This window comes from Macaca thibetana, chromosome 2 (genome assembly GCF_024542745.1).
Source record: "Macaca thibetana thibetana isolate TM-01 chromosome 2, ASM2454274v1, whole genome shotgun sequence".
Lineage (NCBI taxonomy): Eukaryota > Metazoa > Chordata > Mammalia > Primates > Cercopithecidae > Macaca > Macaca thibetana.
Window position 1 is genome coordinate 102640903 of NC_065579.1, and position 26912 is coordinate 102667814.

Here is a 26912-nt window from a genome sequence, read left to right on the forward strand (position 1 = left end):
TGCACTCTCTCCAGTGACTCCCATCAGGGAATGTATCAGGGCCAGTGGATGTGACGCAATAATTGTACCCCAATGTGGGTTGAGATTGCCCACCTGAGCCCCATACCTCTGGAGCCAGACAGAAGTCAGTCACGCCCTGCTTGCACTGGGGACAGTTGAGTTCCCCAGGCTGAGCCAGGGACAACCGGCTGACTTATGTGGTCCTTCCTTATTTCTCTTAAAAATCTCTCTCATGTTTCCTCTCTTTGGTGTTTCCCTTTGTCACCATCTTTAAAAAATGTATCTTCTGTGTTCTTTCCTGTTTAGTCAGCATTCTCTTTACTTCATTTCTTTGAACACATTTTGTATCTTTTTTTTTTTTTTTTTCTTTTTTTGAGACAGGGTCTAATTCTGTTGCCAGGCTGGAGTGCAGTGGCATGATCATGGCTCACAGCAGCCTCCACCTCCTGGGCTCAAGCAGTTCTCATGCTTCAGCCTCCTGAGTGGCTGGGACTACTGGACCATGTTTTGTTCAGTTGTTTAGCATTTTAAACTCAAGGCTAAAAATATATCCACTTTCATTCTTCTCCTAATCATTCCAAGTTTTCCCAATTCCCTCTTCTCTTTGAGCCATTAGAACATAACAGCTAAGAGCACTGGCTCTGGGGCTGACTGCTGGGGTTCAAACCCGGTGCCACTTCCCAGGGGTGTCACTGTGGGCACGTCACCTAACTTCTGTATGTGTTGGCCCCCACCTATGTGTTCTAAAACTGGTGCCTGGGATTGGTTTTAATCAGGTGTGGCGAAGCGTGCAGACACAGCAATGATTGTCACAAAGGAAGAAGTTTATATTCACGGATCCCTATAAACAAGAGGCCTGGTTCCCCATGCAGGGCCACATGGAGAGCACCAAGGGCAGTCAGGAGGCAGAAGGGGCGGGGCAGCATAGGCTTGAGCCTTTATTGTGTTTTCTGTAAGAAAGGCAGAGGGCAGAATAGGGTGAGCCTTTTAGAATGGGCTAGTTTAAATGGTTCTGGCTGGCTTTGAGGCATAGGGGCTGTCCCTAGTTGTCTGGTACCTGGCCCTAGGTTGATTTAGGGCAGGAGGAATATTAACTTGCTGTGTGAGACTTTGGTAAAGGAGATGATTGGGGGTGTGGGCTCTAGCTTGGTTCGTTTGCTTAAAGGGCACTCCCCTTTGCTATCTGGCTAGGGTTGGGATGGGGAGTCTCTCCCCATTTAGCAAGATCACAAATGCCAGAGCATCAAGAATACAGAAAATTAAAAATATAGAGAGACTACAACTGGCCCTGTGACGAATGGATGCCAGACAAATTCAGAATCTAAGAGAACACGGAGCGCCTTGCAAGGTGGCCAGTAATAGGACTTACCTCGTCTAGTCGTTGTGAGGATTAAACAGATGAGCCCATGTAAATTGTTTAGACAGGTGCCTCGCCTGCAGAAGGCACCATGAAAGGTTTGCTGTTACTTCTCCCCTGCTATGCCCTCTTTACTTCCTGTGCTGTGCCGTCCCTCCCTCTCTGTCCTACTCTCAGGCTGCCCGACTCCTTATCAATCCTTCTTCTCAGGTTTCCCCAGCTGCCTGCTTTAATCTACATTCTCCCAGACAATGTCCGGACCATTCTCTCACCTACATCTTATCTTGTGCTTAGACTATTACGGAGTTACCATTTCACTTCTCTAAAATTTTACATCTCTTAACTCCTGTGACATTTAGATTTGTCTTTATTGTTGCAATGTGTCTTTCTCTGCCCTTTTCTGGTAGCACCCCACCCCACCACCCCCCAACACACCTTCCCGTTTCTCTATTTTTTTTTTTTTTTTTTTTTTTGAGATGGAGTCTCGCACTGTCGCCTAGGCTGGAGTGCAGTGGCACGATCTCAGCTCACTGCAACCTCCACCTCCCAGCTTCAAGCAATTCTCCTGCCTCAGCCTCCCAAGTAGCTGGGATTACAGGCGCCTGCCACCATGCTCAGCTAATTTTTTGTATTTTTAGTAGAGACAGGGTTTCACTATGTTGGCCAAGCTCCTGACCTGGTGATCCACCCGCCTCGGCCTCCCAAAGTGCTGGGATTACAGGCGTGAGCCACCACACCTGGCCCCCGTTCCTCTATTTCAAATTCATTCATTCACCATTCGGCAATTTGCTTCAGTTTCCTTACATTTGCCTTCTTTCTCATCTGTCTTCTTTTCCATTTTATTCCTCCTCTGTCTTGTCTCACAGTTCACTTAAACTTATATTTCCTATCTGTATGTTTTATAATATTTGTGTTTTAATACTTTTAAAATATCCTTTATTTTACTGTTTCTTCTCTTCCCTTGTCATATTTTAAAGTGTTTTATTTCTCAGACCTCTATATCTTTGCATTAATTCTGTTCCTCTACAGTCGAGTCTGTTCCAAGCTTTCTCTCCTCCTGTGTCCTTCCACGGCCCTGGCTCTCTGCATTATTTCCTTTTAATGAAATACAAATCTTTTCCCCTTGTATTTCTCTCACTTCTCTCCACACATCCCTTGTCTCGCCTTTCCCCATGCCCCTTTAGGTGCTTCTTGATCTTTGCTTTTCCTTTTTAATTCCTCACCATATCAATTTGTAATTTTCCTCTCTCTTACTACTGTGTCATAAATGGGCCTCCCAACAACCACTCCCGTGTGTCTGCCTGGAGGCAGCAGTTTTAAGAAGGATTGGCCGCTGAGCCTCACAGAGGGACCCCCGTCTTATCCTGCAGCGAAGTACCATAGACTGGGTGGCTTACAAACAACAAATTTATTTCTCAAAATTTTGGAGGTGAGAAGTCCAAGATTCACCTGTTGGCATGGTCAGGTTCTGGTGTGGGCCTTCTTCCAGGTTGCAGCTGACACCTTCTCATGTCCTCATATGACATAAACAGGGCTAGAGAGTGTTCTGGGGTCCCTTTTATTAGGGCACTGGTCCCATCATAAGGACTCACTGCCTGTGACCCACTTACCTCCCAAAGGCCCCCCACCTCCAATCACACTGAGGGTTAGAATGTCAACATAGGAATTTTGAGAGGACACAAACACTCAGGCTATGACACGGTCTTTAGACAATCCCAGAATGAGTTGTCAGGTTCTTGGGAGATCTGTAACTGTGGGAAAGCGTCACATCCCAGGGAAAGCCACCGGCTGGGAGAGCCATCCCCGGCAAGGCCTGCTCCCTTTGCGCGGACCTCTGTGGAGAAGCTGCCTTGGCACGTTCTTTCTCCTCCACTGCAAAGTTAAATGTGAGAAGGTAGAAACCCTGAGGCCGTGCTGGCGCTGAGAGATGAGCCCCACTCACCAGATTCAAGATCCTATGATAGGCACAGACACGGGGCAAGCTGACTCCAAGTCCAGGAGTTTGGAACTTAAATAGAGTCATAGAGACACTGGGATCTGATCAAAGTGAGTGCATTCGATGACATTTCCTAGAGGGTCCTGACAACTTCATCTGCAGCTGGGGCTGCCCCAGGTTCTGCACCTCCAGCTCACAGTGCACAGGTGTTGCTGAGCTCCTGTAAACAATGAACAGCACAAACACGTGGGTTTAGGTAGGGATGCCGCCAGCTGTGTGGATGAGGCCCCAGGGGAGAGGCCGGGGTGGAGGTCAGCCCGGGAGTCTGCACACCTGCAGCTTGTTTCTACTGCACACAGATGGGCAGGGGTGAAAATCTTTACAAGTGCTGCAGACTTTGGCAAAGCCTTTAAATTCAGAGCGGCCCAGAGAGGAGAAAGGAAAGTGGATGTGGGTTCAGGCTGTGTGAAATGGAGATCCAATTGCCTGACTTAGCTTTGAAGCAAATCTTCTCTTTCCTGGACCTGTTCGGCTTGCTGCAGGCTTCCCAGGTGAACAAGGTAAAGGCCTTCCACCTCCCACTGCCCCCATGCCAGCTGCTTCTCTCGACCAGTTTGAGCACCACTTTGCAGAATAGCAGAGGGCTACATTGAGGCTTTGGGGGTTAGCGTCCTTCACTCTGAAGGCCTCATATTCTGTTAAACGGAAAGGACAAGCTGACATCCAAGAGTTGTGCTGACTAAACAGTCCTTGAGGCTCCCATTTCAAGCCCTAGGAAATCAGAACGTCTTCCTGTGAACTCATGGGAATACCCAGCGCTTGTATGAGCAGTGACAGGTCTCTGTTGTTACCATTTCCTTATCTCCCCGCACTGGGGAGTGCTTTGAGAGCTGGAATCCCAGCGGATTAACCTGTGCCGGCCCAGCTCCCAGAACAAATAATAGCAGAGGATTGCCCCTGCTCTCTGATGTACCTGATTGCCTGCTTGTCTCTTCCTTTCTCCCATAGCATTGGAATAGGATTGCAGAGAGCGATTTCCTGTGGAGGTAAGGAAAGGGAAAGGGTAAGGAGGGAAGGGGAGAGGAGATCATCTGACTGCGCACCCGTGCTGTGTACCGAGGCCTGTGTGTGGCTGTGTTGTGAGATATACACAGAAAGTTAGTGTGAGTAGGGGGTTGTGATATAACCAGAGCTCTGAGGAGGTGAACTGACTGAGAACAGCCTGATGGGACTGTGACTCTGTTTCCAGGTCGCTATCTCTGCAGAGATGGGACTGCAGCAACTTCACCAATCAACACCTGGGCACACACACATGGAAGAAATTTTTCCTGCATCAAAGAAGGAAGGAGCTTCGGTTGGCATTGGCACAGCCGCATAACTTTATCTACAAAGTCACGAAGAACATTGGTATGGGGACAGGTGCCCTAGAGGAACATGAGAAACTTGTTTTCAGAGGTCCACTCTATTTGATTTTTGCTGTGTGCAGTTGTGTGTTCTCATTCAGTGAAGGGAAAAGGAATTAAAATTGAACCAGACTGGTTTGCCGTGATACCATGCGATGTCTCCCTGCTTCCTCTTGTCCCCGCCATCTGTGCTGAATGAACAAACTAGAGTGATTTTTTTCACAACATAAAATCAGGTCCTGTTACTCCCTTTTTCCTAAGGCTTCTCATCCCTCCCAGGATCAAAATAAAAACTTAATGGGAAACTTTAAAAAACAGGAGGATCTCTTGAGCCCAGGAGGTTGAGGCTGTAGCAGTAGAGCCTACGTATGCATTTATTTAGAGACAGGGTCTGGCCCTGTCACCCAGGCTAATTTTAAAAATTTTTTATAGAGATAAAGCCTCAACCTCCTGGGCTCAAGAGATCCTCCTGCCTCAGCCTCCTGTGTAACTGGGACTACAGGGGTGCCCCACCACAACCAGCTAACTTTTTTTTTTTTTTTTTTTTGAGGTTGAGTCTTGCTCTGTCATCTAGGCTGGAGGGCAATGACACGATCTCAGCTCACTGCAGCCTCTGTCTCCTGGGTTCGAGTGATTCTCCTGCCTTAGCCTCCTGAGTAGCTGGGATTACAGGCATTTACCACTATGCCTAGCTAATTTTTGTATTTTTAGTACAGATAGGTTTTCACCATATTAGCCAGGCTGGTCTTGAACTCCTGACCTCAAGTGATCCACCTGCCTTGGCCTCCCAAATTGCTGGGATTCCAGGCATAAGCCACCATGCCCAGCCATAATTTTTTAATTTTTTGGTACAGATTAGGTCTTACTTTGTTACCCAGGCAGGTCTTGAACTCCTGAGCTCAAGCGATCCTCCAACCTTGGCCTCCCAGGCATCAGCCATTGTACCTGACCTAATCCTGATAACTTTTTTTTTTTTTTTTTTTAAGACAGAGTCTCATTTTGTCACCCAGGCTGGAGTGCAGTGGCGTGATCTTGGCTTACTGCAACCTCCGCCTCCTGGGTTCAGGCAATTCTCATGCCTCAGCCTCCCAAGTAGCTGGGGTTACAGGTACCTGCCACCATGCTAATTTTTGTATTTTTAGTAGAGACAGGGTTTCAACATGTTGGCCAGACCAGTCTCGAACTCCTGGCCTCAAGTGATCCGCCCACCTCAGCTTCCCAAAATGCTCTGATTACAGGCGTGAACCACTGTGCCTGGACTTGATAACGCTTTTAAAACTCAGAAAACTTCTCTGATGGAGATATTTTAATATGCCTTTTATATCTTTGGAAACTGAGGATTAAAAGGAAAAGCAAGCTGGCCAACATCTCCCAAACGGCCAGTCTGCCATGGGAACCTGTGTTTGGATGACTCTGGAGCCCAATTTCTATCTTCTCCATATTGTTACCCAAACCTTCCTAAGAGGGTACAGAAATATTTTAAATTATCTTCTTTTGGTTTGGATCATCCCTTAACTATCTGGTGGCCAAGTCTTCTGTGTTTCCTTCTAGCATATGACATGGAGTTGGCTTATCTCTCAGGAAATAGCCTGACAATGGATGAACAGGAGAAATCAATCATTTGTGGTGTATCTCCAAAGCAAGAGCTTTGCGCCTGGGATGTGCAAGAGGTGAGTCTGGCCAATATGTAGCAAAAGTACTGCATTGCATCCATCCTGTTCTGTATGTGAAACGGAAGTGCTGAGAGGAAAATACTCGGAAGTGGTAACAAAAACAAAGTGTCAAATCAGGTTTTCTATCATGTAATTTGTGACCTTTTCATTTGGACCATAGACACACATAGAATTCACTTTTGTTGTTGTTTTTGTTTGTTTGTTGTTTGTTTTTTGAGATGGAGTCTCACTCTGTTGCCCAGGCTGGAGTGCAATGGTGCAATCTCGGCTCACTGCAAGCTCCGCCTCCCGGGTTCACGCCATTCTCCTGCCTCAGCCTCCCAAGTAGCTGGGACTACACGTGCCCATCACCACGCCCAGCTAATTTTTTTGTATTTTTGTAGAGATGGGGTTTCACCATGTTAGCCAGGATGGTCTCAATCTCCTGACCTCGTGATCCGCCTACCTCGGCCTCCCAAAGTGCTTTGATTACAAGCGTGAGCCACTGCGCTTGGCTGAGAATTTACTTTTTAATTTGTGTTTCTATCTATAAATTTGTGTAAGGTCTTATTTTCTATCAATAACATGGAGTGCATTTGTGAAATAATGTTTGGGCTTTGTGCATGTTTATTACCTGTTCTATTGCCTCTTTGTCAATAATTGGCATTTGTTATATTGGTTTTTTCAGAAAGTAGTCTCTAGCTCAGATGATCTCCAAGGCGCACAAACGATTTATCTCAAAATTGAGTGTGGCTTTTGTCTAATTGTATAAACTGCGGTGAGGTTCTTAGACCCACAAAGTTTTTGTTAAAGAGAATTACATTGGCAGAAACACTGCCAGCTTGGATTTAAAGGGGCCAAAACACACAAAAGGAAAAGAGGCTTTTTGGATTTCAGAACTTTGGCAGGAAGCAGACTACCAAAACAATTTGGCTGAAAAATTGGGCCATCATATATAGAAAGTAAAGGATGACTCAGACAGAATCAAGAAACTAGAGAGTAGAACCAAGAGTCATCAAAAATCTTTCTTGGGCCTTGCGTCCTAATCAACAAATTGCCAGCATGTTTTCTATTGGATTTCAAAATTTCTTGTAGCAGTGATTCCTATTTTTCCATTTTCACCTTTTCTGAATGACAGCGACTGTTATCCTGTGCTTACCCCACACTTGTACTTTGGGGATGGTGAGGGACAGATAACTTGTATATTTAGTTCAAAGATTTTCACATCAAGATAAACTGAATCTACAGCGCTTCATCTATACCTGGACCTAGAAACAATGAGATCCTAGATTCTGCAATGATACTATCATGGTATGAGACATTTGAGAGCATTGGGAGATGGTGGATATATTTTCATGTAGGGGAAAGTGAATCACTGGGGGCTATGGGGCAGGCTACGGCTGCCAGTCTCTTGAGATGGCCCAAATATCTTTGCCCAACAATAATCACGATCAATCTTGTGTAGTCCACTGCCGCAGTGAATAGGGCTGACCTGTGGAACCAATAGAATATTGTGGAAATTATGATGTATAATTTCTGAAGCTATGTCACAGAAGACAATTCTTCACTCATGGGTCATTAGCTCTTAGAAATCCAGTCACAGTGTTATGAGAGCTCTCAAGCAGCCCTCCAGAGAAGATCTGTGTGGTGAGGGACTGAGGACCCCTGCCAGTAGCCAACATCAACTTACACAGCTATATGAGAAGCCATCTTGGAAGTGAAACTTGACTTCACCCTCAAGAGACCTACAGCCAGAACTACCCAGTCAAGCTGCCCCTGAATTTCTGATCAAAAGAAACTGAGTTAGCAAAAGCCTGTTTCAAGCCACTAAATTTTCGGATGCTTGGTTATGTGGCCATAGATATTACTGCATAGGCAACTTGTTATAGTGTGAGGAATCAAAATAGTGATTACATTTGAGTGTGGGGAGCCATAGGGGAGTTGTGAAATAGAGCACATGCAAAGGGGATTTTGGGAGGGCTTAGAAGTGGTACATTAGCATTCACTTGTGATAATTTATTAAACTTCGTGCTCTTTTCTTGTATGATATACTTCACAATTTTTTTAAAGGCTAAAGAATCATCTAGAAAGAACTATTCTATCTTATATGTAATGTACAAGGTTGATGAATGAATAACAATTTTAATGATAGTTAATGCGTTCTGGGTTCCTACTGTGTCCTAGGCAAAATTCTAAGTATGTTTCATGAGTTGTGAAACGTAATGACAGCCTCATTAGAAGGCATGATAGAAAGCAACTTGCTGAAGCTGTACTGTTAGTAGGAGGCAGAAGTGATTTGAACTCAGGAAGTCTGATCATTCTTTGCACCTGTTATGTACCAAGTTCTTGTCTCTGAGCATAGTGTGTAGTTCCTGTTTTTGTGTTCACTCCTCCAAAATATTGAGATGTGGAGAATTTTCATATCTTTTGCCAGAAGCAAGAAGATCTGATTTGGAAGAGACTTCCAAATAAACATGGACAGAATGAAAGCACAGTAGATGTAAGAGTTCCTTGAACATAGATTGTATTACTCTTGTTCTCTAGGGCACCATGATCTGGTCAAGCCCAGTCCAGGAGTTCTATTTCTTAAATCTGGTAACCCTTCCTCAGATGCATCTTGCCATCACTATGGATCAGAAAAAAAACTATCAAAGTGTGGAACTGTCAGGACAGGGATGCTCTGGCCATTCTCCGCATGCCAGAGTCCTGTTATGGCATGGAAGCCTATCTCACAAAGGATGGCCCATTCCTGACGGTAAGTGAGCCCTGAATTTAGAGGGGACCAAAAAATCAAATGCCTGCTGTTTTGTCAGGCATCCGTGTCACATTACTGTCCTATCCCTATTTTTTTTTTTTTTTTTTTTTTTGAGATGGAGTCTCACTCTGTTGCCCAGGCTCGAGTGCGGTGGTGTGATCTTTGCTCACTGCAACCTCTGCCTGCTGGGTTCAAGCAATTCTCCTGCCTCAGCCTCCTGAGTAGCTGGGACTACAGGCACACGCCACCATGCCTGGCTAATTTTTTGTATTTTTAGTAGAAACAGGGTTTCACCATGCTGACCAGGCTGGTCTTGAACTCCTGACCTCATGATCTGCCCACCTCAGCCTCCCAAGTGCTGGGATTACAGGTATAAGCCACCACACCCAGCCTATTTCTCTTGTAGTCATCCCTTCCACATACCCTGTGAGTCAATCACAATATATCAATGAATGTTATACAAACCTCCATGCTATCTTGGCCCTTGACTTGCCTCAAGTACATTTCCCCAGCCATTCTTCTAAAAACAAAAAGCCAAAAACTTTCTGAATTACTTTATATGTGCCTCTTTCCAGTGTGTGTTATTGCCCAGTCCATGAACTTGGTTGGGGATAGTCGAGGGAGAGAGATGGCTTTGGGTGACATTGAGAAAAAGCATAGTGTTGATGTGCTAATGAATAACTGTCCTTGAGAAGAATGCTTTGGGGCTTGGAAAGTTTTATTCCATGGGATTATCCCAACAGTGTCTCAAGCTAGACTGGTCAGAGGTTTTGATCTCCATTATGTGATTGAAGAAACGGTGGCATATCTTGCAGCTGACAGTGCTGCCTCCTCTGTACTTTAGGATTTCACATATCTTCCTATTGATGTGGTGGGGATGTTTTGGTTTCAGGTTGGTGATGCTGCAGGTAACATCTACACATTTACACTGCCTGGGTTAAGGGATGTTTCTGAAGTTACTGCATCTCAATATGGTATTGTATTTCTACACTGCTCTCCTGACAAGAAATGGATATTTGCATGTGGGACATATCGTCGTACCTTGCCACAGGTAGGTGCTGTTCTGTGTATTTGAACTTCAGGATGGGAATGTCAAGTTAGGAAGCATGCAGAGAAACTGCAGAGCTCAGTGAGGACCAGGCACACTGCTCCCTCTCTCAGACCATATCACAAGGGGAATCCATTGTGATGATCAGGAAACAATGTTCTTTGAAGCAACAACATCCAGTTGATGTGGCAAATGTTAACGAAAACTCATTCATGAAGCCCGAATTTGCCAAAGAAATGGAGGAGGGTGAGACAGGTATCAAGAAATAGGGATTGCTGGGCATGGTGGCGTGCACCTATAGTCCCACCTACTCAGAAGGCTGAAGCGGGAGGATCGCTTGAGCCCAGGAGTTCCAGGCCATAGAGTACTATGCTGATAGGGTGTCCACACTAAGTCTGGCATCAATACGTTTACCTCCTGGAAGCAGGGGACCACCAGGTTGCCTAAGGAGGGGTCAACTGGCCCAGGTCAGAAACAGAACAGGTCTAAACTCTCATGCTGATCAGTAGTGGGATTGCTCCTGTGAATAGCCACTGCACTCCCACCTGGGCAACATGGCGAGACCCTACCTCTTAAAAGAAAAAAAAATTTGTTTAAAAAACAAATATCTTTGACCTTGTTCTCTTTTGCCTTCTTTACTTTTATCTATGTTGGCTGGAAAGTATAGAGAAGTCCAAAAGTAACTGAATATGCAACAGCCTCTGAATATCACTCTGAGGAAGGCTTTGGCCTTTGAGCAGGCCTTTTGTAGGGGGGCACTAGTGGACTGGGCACCAAAGAGGGAGGAGTTCAGAAGGCAGGTAGTAAAAGCCACACAGTCCTTGACTTGTTCCCCAAGAAGGGAAAATCTGCTTAGCCAACCTCAACTTCTGGGTGGTATGTATGATTCTCCTCCACTGCTTTTTGATCTGACTTTGACTCCTTGGCCACTCACTCTGGCTATCCTTGGAAGGATCCTCGCTATGTGCTCACCACGTCCAAGAACTCTGTGCACGTGTACATGTGGGAAGAAGGAGGCCGCCATCCATACCTCAGGAGCTGCTATCGCCTGGAAAACATATGGCATGATCCCACAACAGATGAGTAAGCTCTGTTTTGTGACCTAAACATTCCCTGAACACTTTTTTTTTTTTTTTTTTTGAGACGAATCTCCCTTTGTCACCAGGCTGGAGTGCAGTGGCGTGATCTCAGCTCACTGCAACCTCCGACTCCCGGGTTCTAGCAATTCTCCTGCCTCAGCCTCCCAACTAGCTGGGATTAAAGGCATGGTGCCACCACACCTGGCTAATTTTTGTATTTTTAGTAGAGAAGGGATTTCACCATGTTGGCCAGGATGATCTCGATCTCCTGACATCTCAATCTCCTACCTCGTGATCCGCCTGCCTCGACCTCCCAAAGTGCTGGGATTACGGCGTGAGCCACCGTACCCGGCCAAAAACTTCTAATTTCTACATCAAGATGAATGAAGGGAGAACAGGGATTTTTTTTTTTTTTAAGATTCTTTGAGGATAGATATCAATAAACTCATGCCTGAAAAGAGAATCACTAGTTCTTGAAGTCCCGGCACTTGCAATAGATGTTAAAAGTCTTCCCAAAGTGGCTCTCAATCTATATTCCCACGAGCAGTGGATAGATTATGTCCTCAATACCCTGTGTTTTCTTGCTAAGTTGTGCCTTTTGTGAGTTCATTAGCCACTTGGTGGCTGCTTCAGTGAGCTGCCTTTCCCTCCATTTTGTTGATTTTTGCCCCTGGTTTGCTTGCCTTTAAATTGTTTTTCTTGAGATTTTACGTAATACACGTAGAAGTCTTGACTCCTAAGTCTTTGCAGACATTTTCTTCCAGATTATTGCTAGTCATTATACTGCTTATAGTGCTTTTTTGGCGACATCTAAGAAAATACATATATCCTTTGCACTGCCAACACCACTAAAAAGAATTTACTGTGAAGCTATACCTCCAATCATTCAAGTACATTGGCTGTTTGTTACAGCAGTTGTGATAGTCAAGAGCTGGAAACTCCCTAAGTGCCCAAACATAAGAGATTGTTTAAATTACCGTCGTATGTCCACACTAGGAAGTATCATGCTGCTGTTATTAACTTTTTTACAAGAATAGGAAAATGTCTACGTTCAGATAATTATTTTCCAGTGTTTTGAGGCAAAAATACTTTGAATATCTGTGATCGTGCTTAGCAGACTTTCATGGTTTTTGCTCTCTGTATCTAATAAATTTTAGCCTACACCAATCATAAATACTTATTTCCTTTCAATAACTTCAAATACTTTCCCGGGATTTGTTTTCTGTCTTACATTTGAATGGATGTATAGTGATACCTCATTGTGATATTTATTGTGCCTTTTCCCAGTGACATTGAGCAATTTATTTGCCATCCACATATCTTCTTTGACACATTTTTTCAAATCTTTTGACCATTTTTTAATTGGGTTGTTAATATTGAGTTTCTTAATATTGAGTGTTGATAGTCCTTTATATATTTGGAATACACGTCTTTTATCAGATAAGGGTTTGCAAATACTTTCTCCCACTCTGCTTCGTCTTTCTACTCTCTTCACGGTGTCTTTCAAAGAGCAAGTGTTAACTGTGAAGTACAATTTTTCTTCTAAAATGACTGGGCTTGGGGCATTGTACCTACGAAATCTTTGCCTAACCCAAGATCACAGAGATGTTCTAAGATTTCCTCTAAAAGTTTTACAGTTTGGGGTTTTACATTTAGGTCTCTGATGTATTTTGAGTTAAATCTTATAAGGGAAAGATAAAGATCAAGGTGTATTTTTTTTGCATATGAATGTTTAATGATTCAGCACCATTTGTTGAAAAAACTCTTTTTTCTCCATTGAATTGCCTGTGTACCTTTGTCCAAAATCAACCATATTTACATGGGTTAATTTTGAGACTTTCTCTTTTGTTCCAATCATCTATATATGTATCTTATCAAATAACACACTATGTTGAAAATGTAACTTTATAGAGACTTTGCAATCAGATAATATGAGTCCACTAATTTGTTCTTTTGCAGAATTATTCAGACTATTCTGGTTCCCTTGTTTTCCAAGTGAATTTTAGAATTGGTTTGTAAATTTTTACAAAAATTCTGCTGAGATTTATATTGGAATTTGTAGATCTAGAGATTAATTAGGGGCAATTGGCATCTTTACTATTTTGGCTCTTTCAATACTTGAACCTGAATGTCTCTTACTGTTTTAGGCCATCTTTAATTTATTTTATCAGTGTTTTTGTAGTTTTTAGGACAAAGATTTTGCACATATTTGTAAAACTTATACCTAAATATTTCATTGTTTTGATGCTATTATAAAGAGTACTGTCTTATTTCAATTTCCATTTTTCATTACTAGTATATAGAAATATGACTGACTTTTGTATACTGATTTTGTATCCCACAACCTTGCTAAACTCATTTATTCTAAAAGCTTTTATTCATAGATTGGTAGAGACTTTGTGCTTTCTCTATGTAGACAATCATGTCATTTGTCAAACAGCTTTCTTTCTTTCTTTTCAAATGTATGCCTTGTTGTTCTTCCCTTTTTGCACTGGCTATAACCTCCTGTGTGGCACTGGAGTAGAGAGCCAACATCCTTGCATTGGATGAAAAGTGTTTGGTCTTTCACCATTATTATTATTATATTCACTGTATGTTTTTGTAGATGCCCCTTACTGGGTTGAAAACATTCTCTTCTAGTCCTAGATGGCTGAGAGGTTTTTACTATCATGAATAGATGTTGAATTTTCTCAAAGGCATTTTCTGCATAAATTGATATGAGCATATAATTTTTCTTTTTTAGATTCTTAGTAAGGTGAATTATATTGATTTTCTTTTTTTGTTAGTGGTCAGGACAGAGTATCTTATTAGTTTTTAATTAACAAATAACAATTACATATTTATGGGTACAATGTGATTTCATAGATGTATATATTATAGAATGATTATATCAAGCTAATATATCAATCACTTCATACAGTATTTTTGTGGTAAAAAAATACTTAAAATCTACTCTCAGCAAATTTGTCAATATGATACACTATTATGAACTACAGTCACCATGCCACAGATCTCTGAAACTTATTCCTCCTGCCTAACGGAAACGCTGGGCCCTTTGACCAACATCTCCTCATTCCCCCTCTCTCCCAGCCTCTGTTAACCACCATTCCACTCTCTGCTTCTGTGAGTTCGATTTTTTTTTTTTAAGTTGTCACACATAAGTGAGATGATGCAGTATTTGTCTTTCTGTGCTTGGCTTAGTTCACTGAACATAATGAACTCCAGATTCATCCATGCTGTTGCACATGACAAGATTCCCTTTTCTAAGGCTAAATGGTGTTCCATTGTGTGTGTGTGTGTGTGTGTGTGTGTGTGTATATATGTATGTATACATATACCACATTTTCTTTATCCATTCATCCATTGATGTACACTTAGGTTGATTCCATATCTTGGTTATTGTGAATAGTGCTGAAGTGAACATGGGAGTAATGAGAGTACAAACGTTTCTTCAACATACCGATTTCAATTCCTTTTGATGTATACCCAGAAGTGGGATTGCTGTATCATATGATAATCCTATTTTTAGTGTTTCGAGGAACTTTCATGTTGTTTTCCATAAGGCTGTACTAATTTACATTCCCACCTACAACATACATGGGTTCCCTTTTCTTCATATCCTCACCAACACTTGTTTATCTTTCGTCTTTTTGACCATAACCATTCTAACACCTCTAATGAGGTGGTATCTCATTGCATTTTTAATTTGCATTTCCCTGATAATTCATAATGTTGAGCATTTTTTCACGTATTTGTTGGCCATTTTGTTGGCAATGAAGAACCTTTGCCCATTTTAATATGGTGGTTTTCTTGCTATTGAGTTCTTATATATTTTGGTTTTTTGGTTTTTTGTTTTTTTGTTTTTTTGTTTTTTTTTTTGAGACAGAGTCTCACTCTGTCGCCCAGGCTGGAGTGCAGTGGCCGGATCTCAGCTCACTGCAAGCTCCGCCTCCCGGGTTTACGCCATTCTCCTGCCTCAGCCTCCCGAGTAGCTGGGACTACAGGCGCCCGCCACCTCGCCTGGCTAGTTTTTTGTATTTTTTTTAGTAGAGACGGGGTTTCACCGTGTTAGCCAGGATGCTCTCGACCTCCTGACCTCATGATCCACCCGTCTCGGCCTCCCAAAGTGCTGGGATTACAGGCTTGAGCCACTGCGCCCAGCCGAGTTCTTATATATTTTGGATATTAACCCTTATATGTATAATTTGCAAATATTTTCTCCCATTCCATAGGTTGTCTTTTTGATCTGTTTTCTTTCCTGTGCAGAAACTTTTTAGGTTGATGCAATCCCATTTACCTATTTTTGCTTTTGTTGTCTGTGCATTTGGGGTCATATCCGAAAAATCATTGCCCAGATCAATGTCACAGAGCTTTTCCCCAGAACTTTCTTCTTGTAGTTCAGGTTTTATATTTAAGTCTTTAATCTATTTTGAGTTTTGTATGTGATGTGAGAAAAAGCCCAAACTTATTTTCTTTTCATGTGAATATCCAGTTTTCCCAATGCCATTTATTGAAGAGCTTGTCCTTTCTCCATCATGTGTTCCTGGCACCTTTGTTGAAAAACAATTGACTATAAATGTGCAGGTTTATTTCTGGGATCATTTATTCTGAGCTGTTGGTCAATGTGCCTGATTTTATGCCAATATGCTGTTTTGATAACTGTAGCTTTATAATATGTTTTGAAATCAGATAATATGATGCCTCCAGCTTTATTCCTTCTCAAGATTGCTTTGAGTATTTGGGGTCTTCTGTGGTTCCATATTCATTTTAGGATTGCTTTTTCTATTTCTGTGGAAAAGGTCATTGAAATTTTGATAGGAATTCCATTGAATCTGTAGATCATCTTGGGGAATATGGACATTTTAACAATATTAATTCTTCCAATCTATGAACATGGGATAGCTTTCCATTTATTTATGTCTTCTGTTTCTTTTATCAGTGTTTTATAGTTTTCAGTATACACATCTTTTACCTCCTTGGTTCAATTTACTCAAGTATTTCAATTTTGGGTGCTGTTGTAAGTGGATTTTCTTCATTTATTTTATTGGATATATGGAATTTCTGAACATTAAATCAGCCTTGCATTCCTAGACTAAACCCCACTTACTCATTTTTTATTACTCTTTTTACATATTGCTGAATTGAGTTTAATGATTGTTGGCTTCTGTGTTTCTGAAGGATATTGGTTTGTAGTTTTTTTTTCCTTTCTTTTTCTTTTTGAAATGAAGTCTTGCTCTTGTCCCCCAGGCTGGAGTGTGATGGCACGATCTTGGCTCACTGTAACCTCCACCTCCTGGGTTCAAGTGATTCTCCTGCCTCAGGGTGTTATTTCTCCCTTAAATGTTTAGTAAACTTCAGTAGAATAATCTGGGCCTGGAGATGACTTTTTTGAAAAGCTTTTAACTATACATTCCTTAATAGTTATAGTACAACTCAGATTATCTATTTTATGATGGGTGAGTTTTTATAGTTTGAATTTCCAGCAATCAGTCATTTTATCTAACTTGTGAAATGTGTGTAGATTTGTTTCTTTTAATCCTCTTAATGCCTGTAAAATTTGTAATATGAGGCCGGGCGCAGTGGCTCAAGCCTGTAATCCCAGCACTTTGGAAGGCCGAGACGGGCAGATCACGAGGTCAGGAGATAGAGACCATCCTGGCTAACATGGTGAAACCCCGTCTCTACTAAAAAAAAAATACAAAAAACTAGCCGGGCGAGGTGGCGGGCACCTGTAGTCCCAGCTACTCGGGAGGCTGAGTCAGGAGAATGGCGTGAACCCGGGAGGCGGAGCTTGTAGTGAGCTGAGATCTGGCCATTGCACTCCAGCCTGGGCGACAGCGAGACACCATCTCAAAAAAAAAAAAAAAAAAAAAAAAAAAAAAAATTTGTAATATGAACTCCTTAATTTATAATATTGGTAATTTGTGCCATTTCTGTGTTTTTTGTTTTGGTTTTGTTTTTTGGTCAACCTTACTAGAGGCTTATTAATTTTAATTATTTTTTCAAAGAAACAGCTTTTGGTCTCTTTTTATTTTATTTTATTTTTTTAACCTCTATTTTGCTGTTCTGGATTTGTCTATGTCAGCTCTTAAATTTTATTTTCTTGCTTCTGGTTACTTTTATTTTGCTATTTTTTCTAGTTTGTTTGTTTTTAGACACGACCTGAACCTGTCAGGCTGGAGTGCAATGGGGTGTTATGTCAGCTCACTGCAACCTCTGCCTTCTGGGCTCAAGTGATCCTCCCACCTCAACCTCCCAGAGTAGCTTGGATTACAGGGGTGCACCTACATACTAGGCTATTTTTTAATTAATTAATTAATTTTTTTTTTTTTTTTTTTTTTTTTTTGGGTGGAGATGGGGTTTTGCCAGTTTGCCCAGGCTGCTCTTGAATTCCTGGGCTCAAGCAATCTGCCTATCTCAGCCTCCCAAAGTTCTGGAATTTCAGGCATAAGTCACTGTGCCTGACCTTTTCTAGTTTCTTAAGGTGGATGCTTAGATCATTGATTTCTGACCTCTTTTTGAAATATAAGCATTTGGTGTTCTAAATTCTCCATTAAACACTGTTTTAGCTGCAATCCTCATATTTTTATTTTTATTTTCATTGAGTTCCATATATTTATTTCCCTTTTCCTCTTTGAGTCATGGACTATTCTAAAATATGTTTAATTTCTAAGATTGGAGATTTTATTGTGATCTTTTTGATCATGATTTTCTAATTTAAAGCTGTTATGGCCAGAGAGCATCCTCCATATTTTCTTCATTCTTTTATATTTGTTAAAATTTGTTTTGTGACCCAGGATATGCTCTATCTTGGTGAATGTTCGATGTTTCCATGTGAGCTTGAAAAGAATGTGTATTCTTCTCCTGTTGGGCACAATGTTTTATAAATGACAATTAGATCACCTTGGTTGATCTTCTTTAGTTCTTTTCTATCCTTTCTGATTTTCAGTATAGTGATTCTATCAATTGAGAGACTGTTGAATTTCCTATTATGGATTATTTTTCCTCTTTGTTCTATTAGTTTTCATGTATTTTGCAGTTCTGTAACTTGCTGCATACACATTTTGGATTAATATATCTTCTAGGTTAATTGGCCCTTTTGTTTTTGTGTAATGTCTCTCCTTGTCCCTGATAATCTTCTTTGCCCTGAAGTCTACTTTATCGAATACTAATTTAACTACTCCTGCTTTATTTTGGTTAATATTTGCATGTTATATTGTTTTTCATTCTTTTACTTCCAACCTACTTATATCATTATATTTGAAGTGAGTTTCTTGTAGATAGAATCTGGTTGGGTCACGCTTTTTATCCATTATGCTAATCTGTCCTTTAAGTTTAAATACAAAAGTTTAATGGACAAAGAATACTTGTATATATTTATGGGGTACAATATGATGTTTTCTCGCATGTATACACTGAAATGATCAAATTGGGCTAATTATCCATCCCTTCAAATATTTATCATTTATTTGTGGTGAAAACATTTAAAATTTCTTTGAGCTATTCTGAAACATACAATATGTTATTATTAACTATAGCCACCATGCTCACCAGAATTTATTCCTCTTGACGAACTGAAACTTTGTACCCTTTGACCAACACCTCCCTGTTCCCTGTCTAACCCTCTGCTCTGACCCTGCCTAGCCTCTGGTAAACACCATTTTATCTTTTACATCTATGAGTCTAACTTTTTTTTTTTTTTTTTTTTTTTTTTTTTGAGACGGAGTCTCGCTCTGTCGCCCAGGCTGGAGTGCAGTGGCCGGATCTCAGCTCACTACAAGCTCCGCCTCCCGGGTTTACGCCATTCTCCTGCCTCAGCCTCCCGAGTAGCTGGGACTACAGGCCGCCCGGCTGGTTTTTTGTACTTTTTAGTAGAGATGGGGTTTCACCGGGTTAGCCAGGATGGTCTCGACCTCCTGACCTCGTGATCCGCCCGTCTCGGCCTCCCAAAGTGCTGGGATTACAGGCTTGAGCCACCGCGCCCGGCCGAGTCTAACTTATTTAGATTCCATGTATAAGTGAGATCATCAGGCATGGTGGCTCACGCCTGTAATCCCACCACTCTGAGAGGCCAAGGTTGGGGGATTGCTTGAGCCCAGGAGTTCAAGGCTGCATTGAGCTGTCCATGTTTGCCCATTTTTTAATGGGTTTGTTTTTTACTTGACTTGTTTAAGTTCCTTAGAGGTTCTGAATATTAGACCTTTGTCAGATGCTCGATTTGTGAATATTTTCTACCATTCTATAGGTTATCTGTTTACTCTGTTGATAGTTTCTTTTACTGTGCAAAACCTTTTTTGTTTTGTTTTGTTTTTTAGATGGAGTCTCACTCTGTCACGTAGGCTGGAGTGCAGTGGCACAATCTGGGCTCTGGGCTCACTGCAACCTCCGTCTCCTGGGTTCAAGTGATTCTCCTGCCTCAGCCTCCTGAGTAGCTGGGATTACAGGCATGCGCCACCACACCTAACTAATTGTATTTTTAGTAGAGACAGGGTTTCACCATGTTGGCCAGGCTGGTCTCAAGCTCCTGACCTCAAGTGATCTGTCTGCCTCAGCCTCCCGAAGTGTTGCGATTACAGGTGTGAGCCACCGTGTACAGCCTGTGCAGAAGCTCTTTTGTTTAATTAGGTCCCACTTATCAATTTTTGTTTTCATTGCAATTGCTTTTGAGGACTGAGTCATAAATTCTTTCCCGAAGCCAACACTGTTGTCTAGAATAGTGTTTCCTTAGGTTTTCTTCTAGGACTCCTATAGTTTGGGGTCTTACATCTAAACCTTTAATCCATCTTGAATTAATTTTTGTGTATGGTGAAAGGTAGGGGTCCAGTTTCACTCTTCTACATTTGGCTAGTCAGTTATCCCAGCACCATTTATTGAATAGAGAGTCTTTACTCCATTGTTTTTTTGTCAACTTTTGTTGATGATCAGTTGGCTGTGGGTGTATGGCTTCATTTCTGGGTTCTCTATTCTGTTCCTTGAATCTTTATTCTGTTTTTGTGCCAATACCATGTTAATTTGGTTATTATAGCATTATAGTATAGTTTGAAGTCAGAAAACTGATGTCTCTGGCTTTCTTCTTTTTCCTCCAGATTGCTTTGGCTATTCAACATGGAATCAGGATCTTTCCTGATACCATATAAATTTTAGAATAGTTTTTTTCTAGTTCTGTGAAAAATGACATTGGTAGTTTGATAGGAATAACACTGAATCTGTTGATTGTGGCCATTTTAATGATACTGCTTCTTCTCCATGAGCATGAAATGTTTTTGCATTTTTTTTTTATGTCACCTAGGATTTACTTTTTTTTTTTTTTTTTTTTTTTGAGACAGAGTCTTATTCTGTTGCCCAGGCTGTAGTGCAGTGGTGCAATCTCGGCTCATTACAACCTCCACCTCCCGGGTTCAAGAGATCCCGCTGCGTCAGCCTCCCAAGTAGCTGGGACCAGAGGCACGTGCCACCACACCTGGCCAATTCTTGTATTTTTAGTAGAGATAGGGTTTGGCCATGTTGGCCAGGCTGGTCTCAAACTCCTGACCTCAAGTGATCCGCCTGCCTCAGCCTCCCAAAGTGCTGGGATTACAGGCGTGAGCCACCACATCTGGCCTATGATTGCTTCTAGTAGTGTTTCGTAGTTCTCCTTATAGAGATCTTTTACCTCCTTGGGTAGATGTATTCCTAGGTAATTTATTTTGTGGGGTGCTGTTGTAAATGAGGTTTCATTCTTGATTTGGCTCTCAGCTTAAACAGTATCAGTATATGGAAATACTGATTTTTGTACATTGATTTTTGTATCTTGAAAACTTATTGAAGTTGGTTTCAGTTCCCAGAGCATTTTGGCAGAGTCTTTAGGGTTTTCTTTGTATAGAATCATATTGTCATGGAGCATAGTGGCTCATGCATGTATTCCCAGCACTTTGGGAGGCTGAGGCAAGATGATCACTTGAGCCCCGGAGTTCAAGACAAGCCTTGGCAACATACAGAGACCCTGTCTCTACAAAAAAAAAAATTAGCCAGGCATGGTGGTGTGCACTGGTGGTCCCAGCTACACAAGAAGCTGAGGTGTGAAGATCACTTGAGCCCAGAGGTTGAGGCTGCAATGGGCCATGATTGTGCCACTGCACTCCAGACCGAGTGACACAATAAGACCCTCTCTGGGGAGATTTAAAAAATACATATTATAAGGCCGGGCGCGGTGGCTCAAGCCTGTAATCCCAGCACTTTGGGAGGCCGAGACGGGCGGATCACTAGGTCAGGAGATCGAGACCATCCTGGCGAACACGGTGAAACCCCGTCTCTACTAAAAAATACAAAAAAAAACTAGCCGGGCGAGGCGGCGGGCGCCTGTAGTCCCAGCTACTCGGGAGGCTGAGGCAGGAGAATGGCGTAAACCCAGGGGGCGGAGCTTGCAGTGAGCTGAGATCCGGCCACTGCACTCCAGCCCGGGCGACAGAGCCAGACTCCGTCTCAAAAAAAAAAAAAAAAAAAAAAAAAAAAAAATACATATTATATATATCTATACACACAGACACACACACACAGACACACACACACACACAAAATCAATCATATTGTCATATTGTCCACAAAGAGATAGTTTTACTTCCTCTTTTTCTATTTGGATGCCCTTTCTTTCTTTCTCTTGGCTGACTGCTCTAGCTAGGGCTTCCTAGCTAGAGCTATCACTACTATCACTACTAGTCACTACTATGTTTACTAGGAGTGGTGAGAGTAGGCATCCTTGTCTTGTTCCAGTTCTCAAAGGGAATATTTCCAGTTTTTGCCCATTCATTATGACATTGCCTGTGGATTTGTCATTGATGGCTCTTATTTCAAGGTATGCTCCTTCAATGCCTAGTTTCTTGAGGGTTTTTGTCACAAAGGGATACTGCATTTTATTGAAAGCTTTTTCTGTGTCTATCGAGATGATCATATGGTTTTTTGTTTTTAATTCTGTTTATGTGGGGAATCATGTTTATTGACTTGCATGTGTTGAACCAACCTTGCTCCCGGGAATGAAGACTACTTGATCATGGTGAATTAGCTTTTTGATTTGCTGTTGGATTCAGTTTGCTACTGTTTTCTAGAGGATTTTCACGTCTGTGTTCATCAGGGATATTAGTCTGTAGTTTTCCTTTTTCATTGCCAATACCATGTATTGAAGAGACTGTCCTTTCTCCATTGACTGTTCTTGGTACTTTTGTTTAAAACAAAAATCAATTGACCTTAAATGTGAGGGTTTATTTCTGGCCTTCTATCCCATTCCACTGGACAATGTATCTGTATGTATGTCAGTACCACGCTGGATTTTTGTTTGTTTACAGTTTGTCTCTGGGGATGAAAACACAAGAACCGGCCAGGCGTGGTGGCTCACGCCTGTAATCCCAGCACTTTGGGAGGCCGAGGCGGGCGGATCACGAGGTCAGGAGATCAAGACCATCCTGGCTAACATGGTGAAACCCTGTCTCTACTAAAAATACAAAAAAAATTAGCTGGGCGTGGTGGCGGGCACCTGTAGTCCCAGCTACTTGGGAGGCTGAGGTGGGAGAATGGCGTGAACCCAGGAGGCAGAGCTTGCAGTGAGCCGAGATCATGCCACTGCACTCCTGCCTGGGTGACAGAGCAAGACTCAGTCTCAAAAAACAAAGAAACAAAAACAAAACAAAAACACCACAACCATGATGTTTTGATTACTATAGTTTTGTGATGTATTTTAAAATCTGGTAATGTGATGCCTCCAGCAAATGTGGTAATGAGGTTTGCTCAAGATGGCTTTGGCTATTTGGGGTCCTTCTACACTCTGTATGCTTTATTTGTTGTTTGTTTATAACATTCTGCTGCTGACCAGGGATACTCTGTTTTAATTGGCGTATTAACTTCTTTTAGCATTTGAAAAATGTTTTGCCTCTTCCTTCTGGCTTCCATGATGTCTGATGAGAAATTCATTGTCATTCAAATCTTTGTATCTCTCTAGATAATGTGTCATTTTGCTCTGGTTGAGTACAGGTTATTTCCTTTGTTTTTAATTCTCAGAAATTTGATTAGGATATGTCTGGTATGAAATTCTTTGGGTTTAACCTGTTTGGGTTTGATTAACTTTTTGAATCTATAGGTCTATGAATTTGGGGATGTTTTCAGCTATTATCTCTGCAGTGCTTTGTGGGCAGAGGAAGGGGTACCATTTTTTTTTTTTTTTTTTTGAGACAAAGTCTCACTCTTTTGCCCAGGCTAGAGTGCCAGTGGCATGATCTCGGCTCACTGCAACCTCCACCTCCTGGTTTCAAGCAATTCTTCTGCCTCAGCCTCCCAAGTAGCTGGGACTACAGGCATGCACCACTGTGCTCAGCTAATTTTTGTATTTTTAGTAGAGATGGGGTTTCGCCATGTTGGTCAGGCTGGTCTAGAACTCCTGACCTGAGGTAATCCACCCACTTTGGCCTCCCAAAGTGCTGGGATTACAGAAGTCAGCCACCACACCTGGTCTGGGGTACCATTTCTACTCACGTCAGTGCACTCGGGGAGATAGTCGACAGGATTCCATCTCTGTGTCTTCAGGGCCTGGTGGGGAGGGGGAGAAGTGTCACCTTTACTTGAGTTAGTGCAAGGCAGGAGTGGTCAACAGGGTACTAACCCTACAGTTTCTGGGCTCCTGGTGGAGAGGGGTAAAACTGTCACTTCATTAATGCAGAATAAGAATCGACAACAGAGCTATGCTCCCACCATTCCCTCATCACACAGTGGGGAGGGAAGCATGGCATCTCTTATGATATTCTATTGGAGTAGAACAGGTATACTCAAAAGGGAACAGAATTCTATTTTAAAATAAAAATCTAGGGCTGGGCACAATGGCTCATGCCTATAATCCCAGCACTTTGGAAGGCTAAGGCAGGCAGATCGCTTGGGTGCAGGAGTTTGAGACCAGCCTGGGCAACATGCTGAGACCCCATCTCTACAAGAAAAAATATATATACATATACATCTAATATATATATAATTTTATATATATAATATAAAATATATATATTATATACATTTTTTTTTGAGATGGAATCTCACTGTGTCGCCCAGGCCAGAGTGCAGTAGCGTGATCTCGGCTCACCACAACCTCCACCTCCCGGGTTCAAGCAATTCTCCTGCCTTAGCCTCCCAAGTAGCTGGGACTACAGGCATGCACCACCACGCTGGCTAATTTTTTGTAGTTTAAGTAGAGACGGGGTTTCACCGTGTTAACCAGAATGGTCTTGATCTCCTGACCTCATGATCCACCCACCTCGGCCTCCCAAAGTGCTGGGATTACAGGCATAAGCCACCATGCCTGGCCTACAAGATAATATTTTTAAAAATTAGCTGGGCATGGTGGCGTGTGCCTGTAGTCACAACTACTTGGGAGACTGAGTTGGAAGGATCATTTGAACCCAGGAGATGGAGGTTGCAGTGAACTGACATGGTGCCACTGCACTCCAGCCTGGGCAGCACAGCGAGGCCCTGTATTTAAAAAAAAAAAAAAAAAAAAAAAAAAAACCTCTCCAATCATCATTAAACCAGATAATCTGTCAAATCAGATACTGACAATTCTGGCAATAATATTTGAGAGCAGGTTGAGATTGCTATTCCTGCAAATAATAATCAGTGTAACTTTCCCTGGAAAGAATATTGATATCTTAGTCAAGTTCCAATTCAGTATTAACAATGGATATACCTACTTTTTCTTTTGTTCACTGATGATCTTATTTTTCCATTGACAGCTGCATCTCCAGTGTGATGTGTGATAATGCAAGCATAGTACTTACGGTGACAGTAAGTGAATACAGCATGCTGGTGATGTATTCTTTGAACATGTAATATGGAAACTAACAAAATTGACCTTGCATCATCTTCTGCAATGTAGTAAAGAGAATTCGTTTGCAAGCCCAGAATGATTATTTTAGTGAAATTTAGATGTTGTGGCTTGAAGTGGTGGCACATGGCTGTAGTCCCTGCTACTTGGGAGGCTGAGGTGGGAGGATCCTTTGAGCCCAGGAGTTTGAGGCTGCAATGAGCTGTGATTGTGCCATTGCACTCCAGCCTGGGCAACAGAGTGAGACCCTTAGAAGAAAATGAAAATTAAAGAACAATGGAAGTGGTCATATGACATGGCTGAAGAGATCTAGTTAAACCATTTTCTTGATTGTAAGAGATAACAAATTCTATAAGGTAATACATGGGCAGTGGAGACCAAGGTAGAAGATAAGACAGAGGGAGAGAAATGTGTAGAATCATGTACAAAGAATGTCACTTGCCAAAGGAAACAGGAATAAGTAGGATCCCACAAGGATCTGCAATTCCCAGATAACTTAGGTTAAAAGGTGGGTAAAATTGAATTGCTGTTGGGCTTTCATTTTCCAGAAACATGGTGGCCCAGAGCAAAGCATGTATAGCACCTCAGCATTGTTCAAAACTACAAACAAGGCCGGGCGCGGTGGCTTACTCCTATAATCCCAGCACTTTGGGAGGCCGAGGTGGGTGGATCATGAGGTCAGGAGACCGAGACCATCTTGGCTAACATGGTGAAACCCCATCTCTACTAAAAATACAAAAAATTAGCCGGGCATGGTGACGGGCACCTGTAGTCCCAGCTACTCAGGAGGCTGAGGCAGGAGAATGGCATGAACCCAGGAGGCAGAGCTTGCAGTAAGCCGAGATCGCGTCACTGCACTCCAGCCTGGGCAACACAGCGAGACTCTGTCTCAAAAAAAAAAAAAAAAAAAAAAAAAAAAAAAGAAATTCGTCATTCAAAACATAGTGGAGGCCACAGCAGTCAGGGACATTACTGAAGCAAGCGTCTTCGATGCCTATGTGCTTCCCAAGCTGTGTGTGAAGCTATTAATACTGTGTGAGTTGTGCAATTCACAGCAAAGTAGTCAGGAATCAATCTCATGAAGGCCACAAAGACCGAAAACCCCCACCCAGATTTACACCTGCGGGTGCTGCCCCATGACCCCCACCAAAGCCCACGTAAACAGCTGAGTCCTTCAAGACTGAAGAATATTCTCTGGATAAAAATAAAATAGAAACTGTACTTAATATTGGATGTTGAGTGTGTCGGTGTCAGATAGGGTGGGGATTTTGTGTGTGTGTTAGACCAAGTGTGAAGCAACACATAGTATTTTCATGGGGAAGAAAGCTTATTCATGTAAATTAAATTTTAATTGTTTGCAGTCATATCCTTGGCCTCACAATTTGCATAGCTGTGTGAAATAAAAGAGGGTTTAGGCATCTGTAAAAAAAAAAAAAAAAAAAAAAAAAAAAGCCGGCGCAGTGGCTCATGCCTGTAATCCCAGCACTTTGGGAGGCCAAGGCAGGCGGATCACAAGGTCAGGAGATCGAGACCATCCTGGCTAACACAGTGAAATCCCGTCTCTACTAAAAATACAAAAAAAAAAAAAAAAGCCAGGCGTGGTGGCGGGCACCTGTAGCCCCAGCTGTTCGGGAGGCTGAGGCAGGAGAATGGCATGAACCTGGGAGGCGTAACTTGCAGTGAGCCGAGATCACGCCACTGCACTCCAGCCTGGGTGACAGAGCAAGCCTCCCTCTCAAAAAAAAAAAAAAAGATTAATTGGGAATGAAAAAGTTAAGAGAAGCCACAGAAATAATCTAGTGTTATTCTAACACCTCTTTAGTGGCCATCCCTCTGGTCTTAGGTGGCTAT

General features: G+C 42.2%; 2 protein-coding genes across 2 annotated transcripts in view; both read left to right on the top strand.

Annotated features, from left to right (window-relative positions):
- Window positions 1-3749: 3749 nt before the first annotated feature.
- FBXW12 (F-box and WD repeat domain containing 12) lies at window positions 3750-25217 on the top strand. Its single transcript, XM_050781389.1, is given in 10 exon segments — window positions 3750-3853; window positions 4302-4339; window positions 4543-4700; window positions 6248-6366; window positions 8893-8982; window positions 8984-9103; window positions 9996-10154; window positions 10265-10397; window positions 11057-11234; window positions 24970-25217. Coding segments are annotated over 10 exon segments (1182 nt in total). The 5' UTR covers window positions 3750-3763; the 3' UTR covers window positions 25067-25217.
- Window positions 9126-26912, top strand: part of TREX1 (three prime repair exonuclease 1) — a 94079-nt gene continuing 76292 nt past the window's right edge. The window contains exon 1 of the mRNA XM_050780881.1: window positions 9126-9129. The gene's annotated coding sequence lies outside the window, so the exon portion shown is untranslated. The remainder of the gene's footprint in view (window positions 9130-26912) is intronic.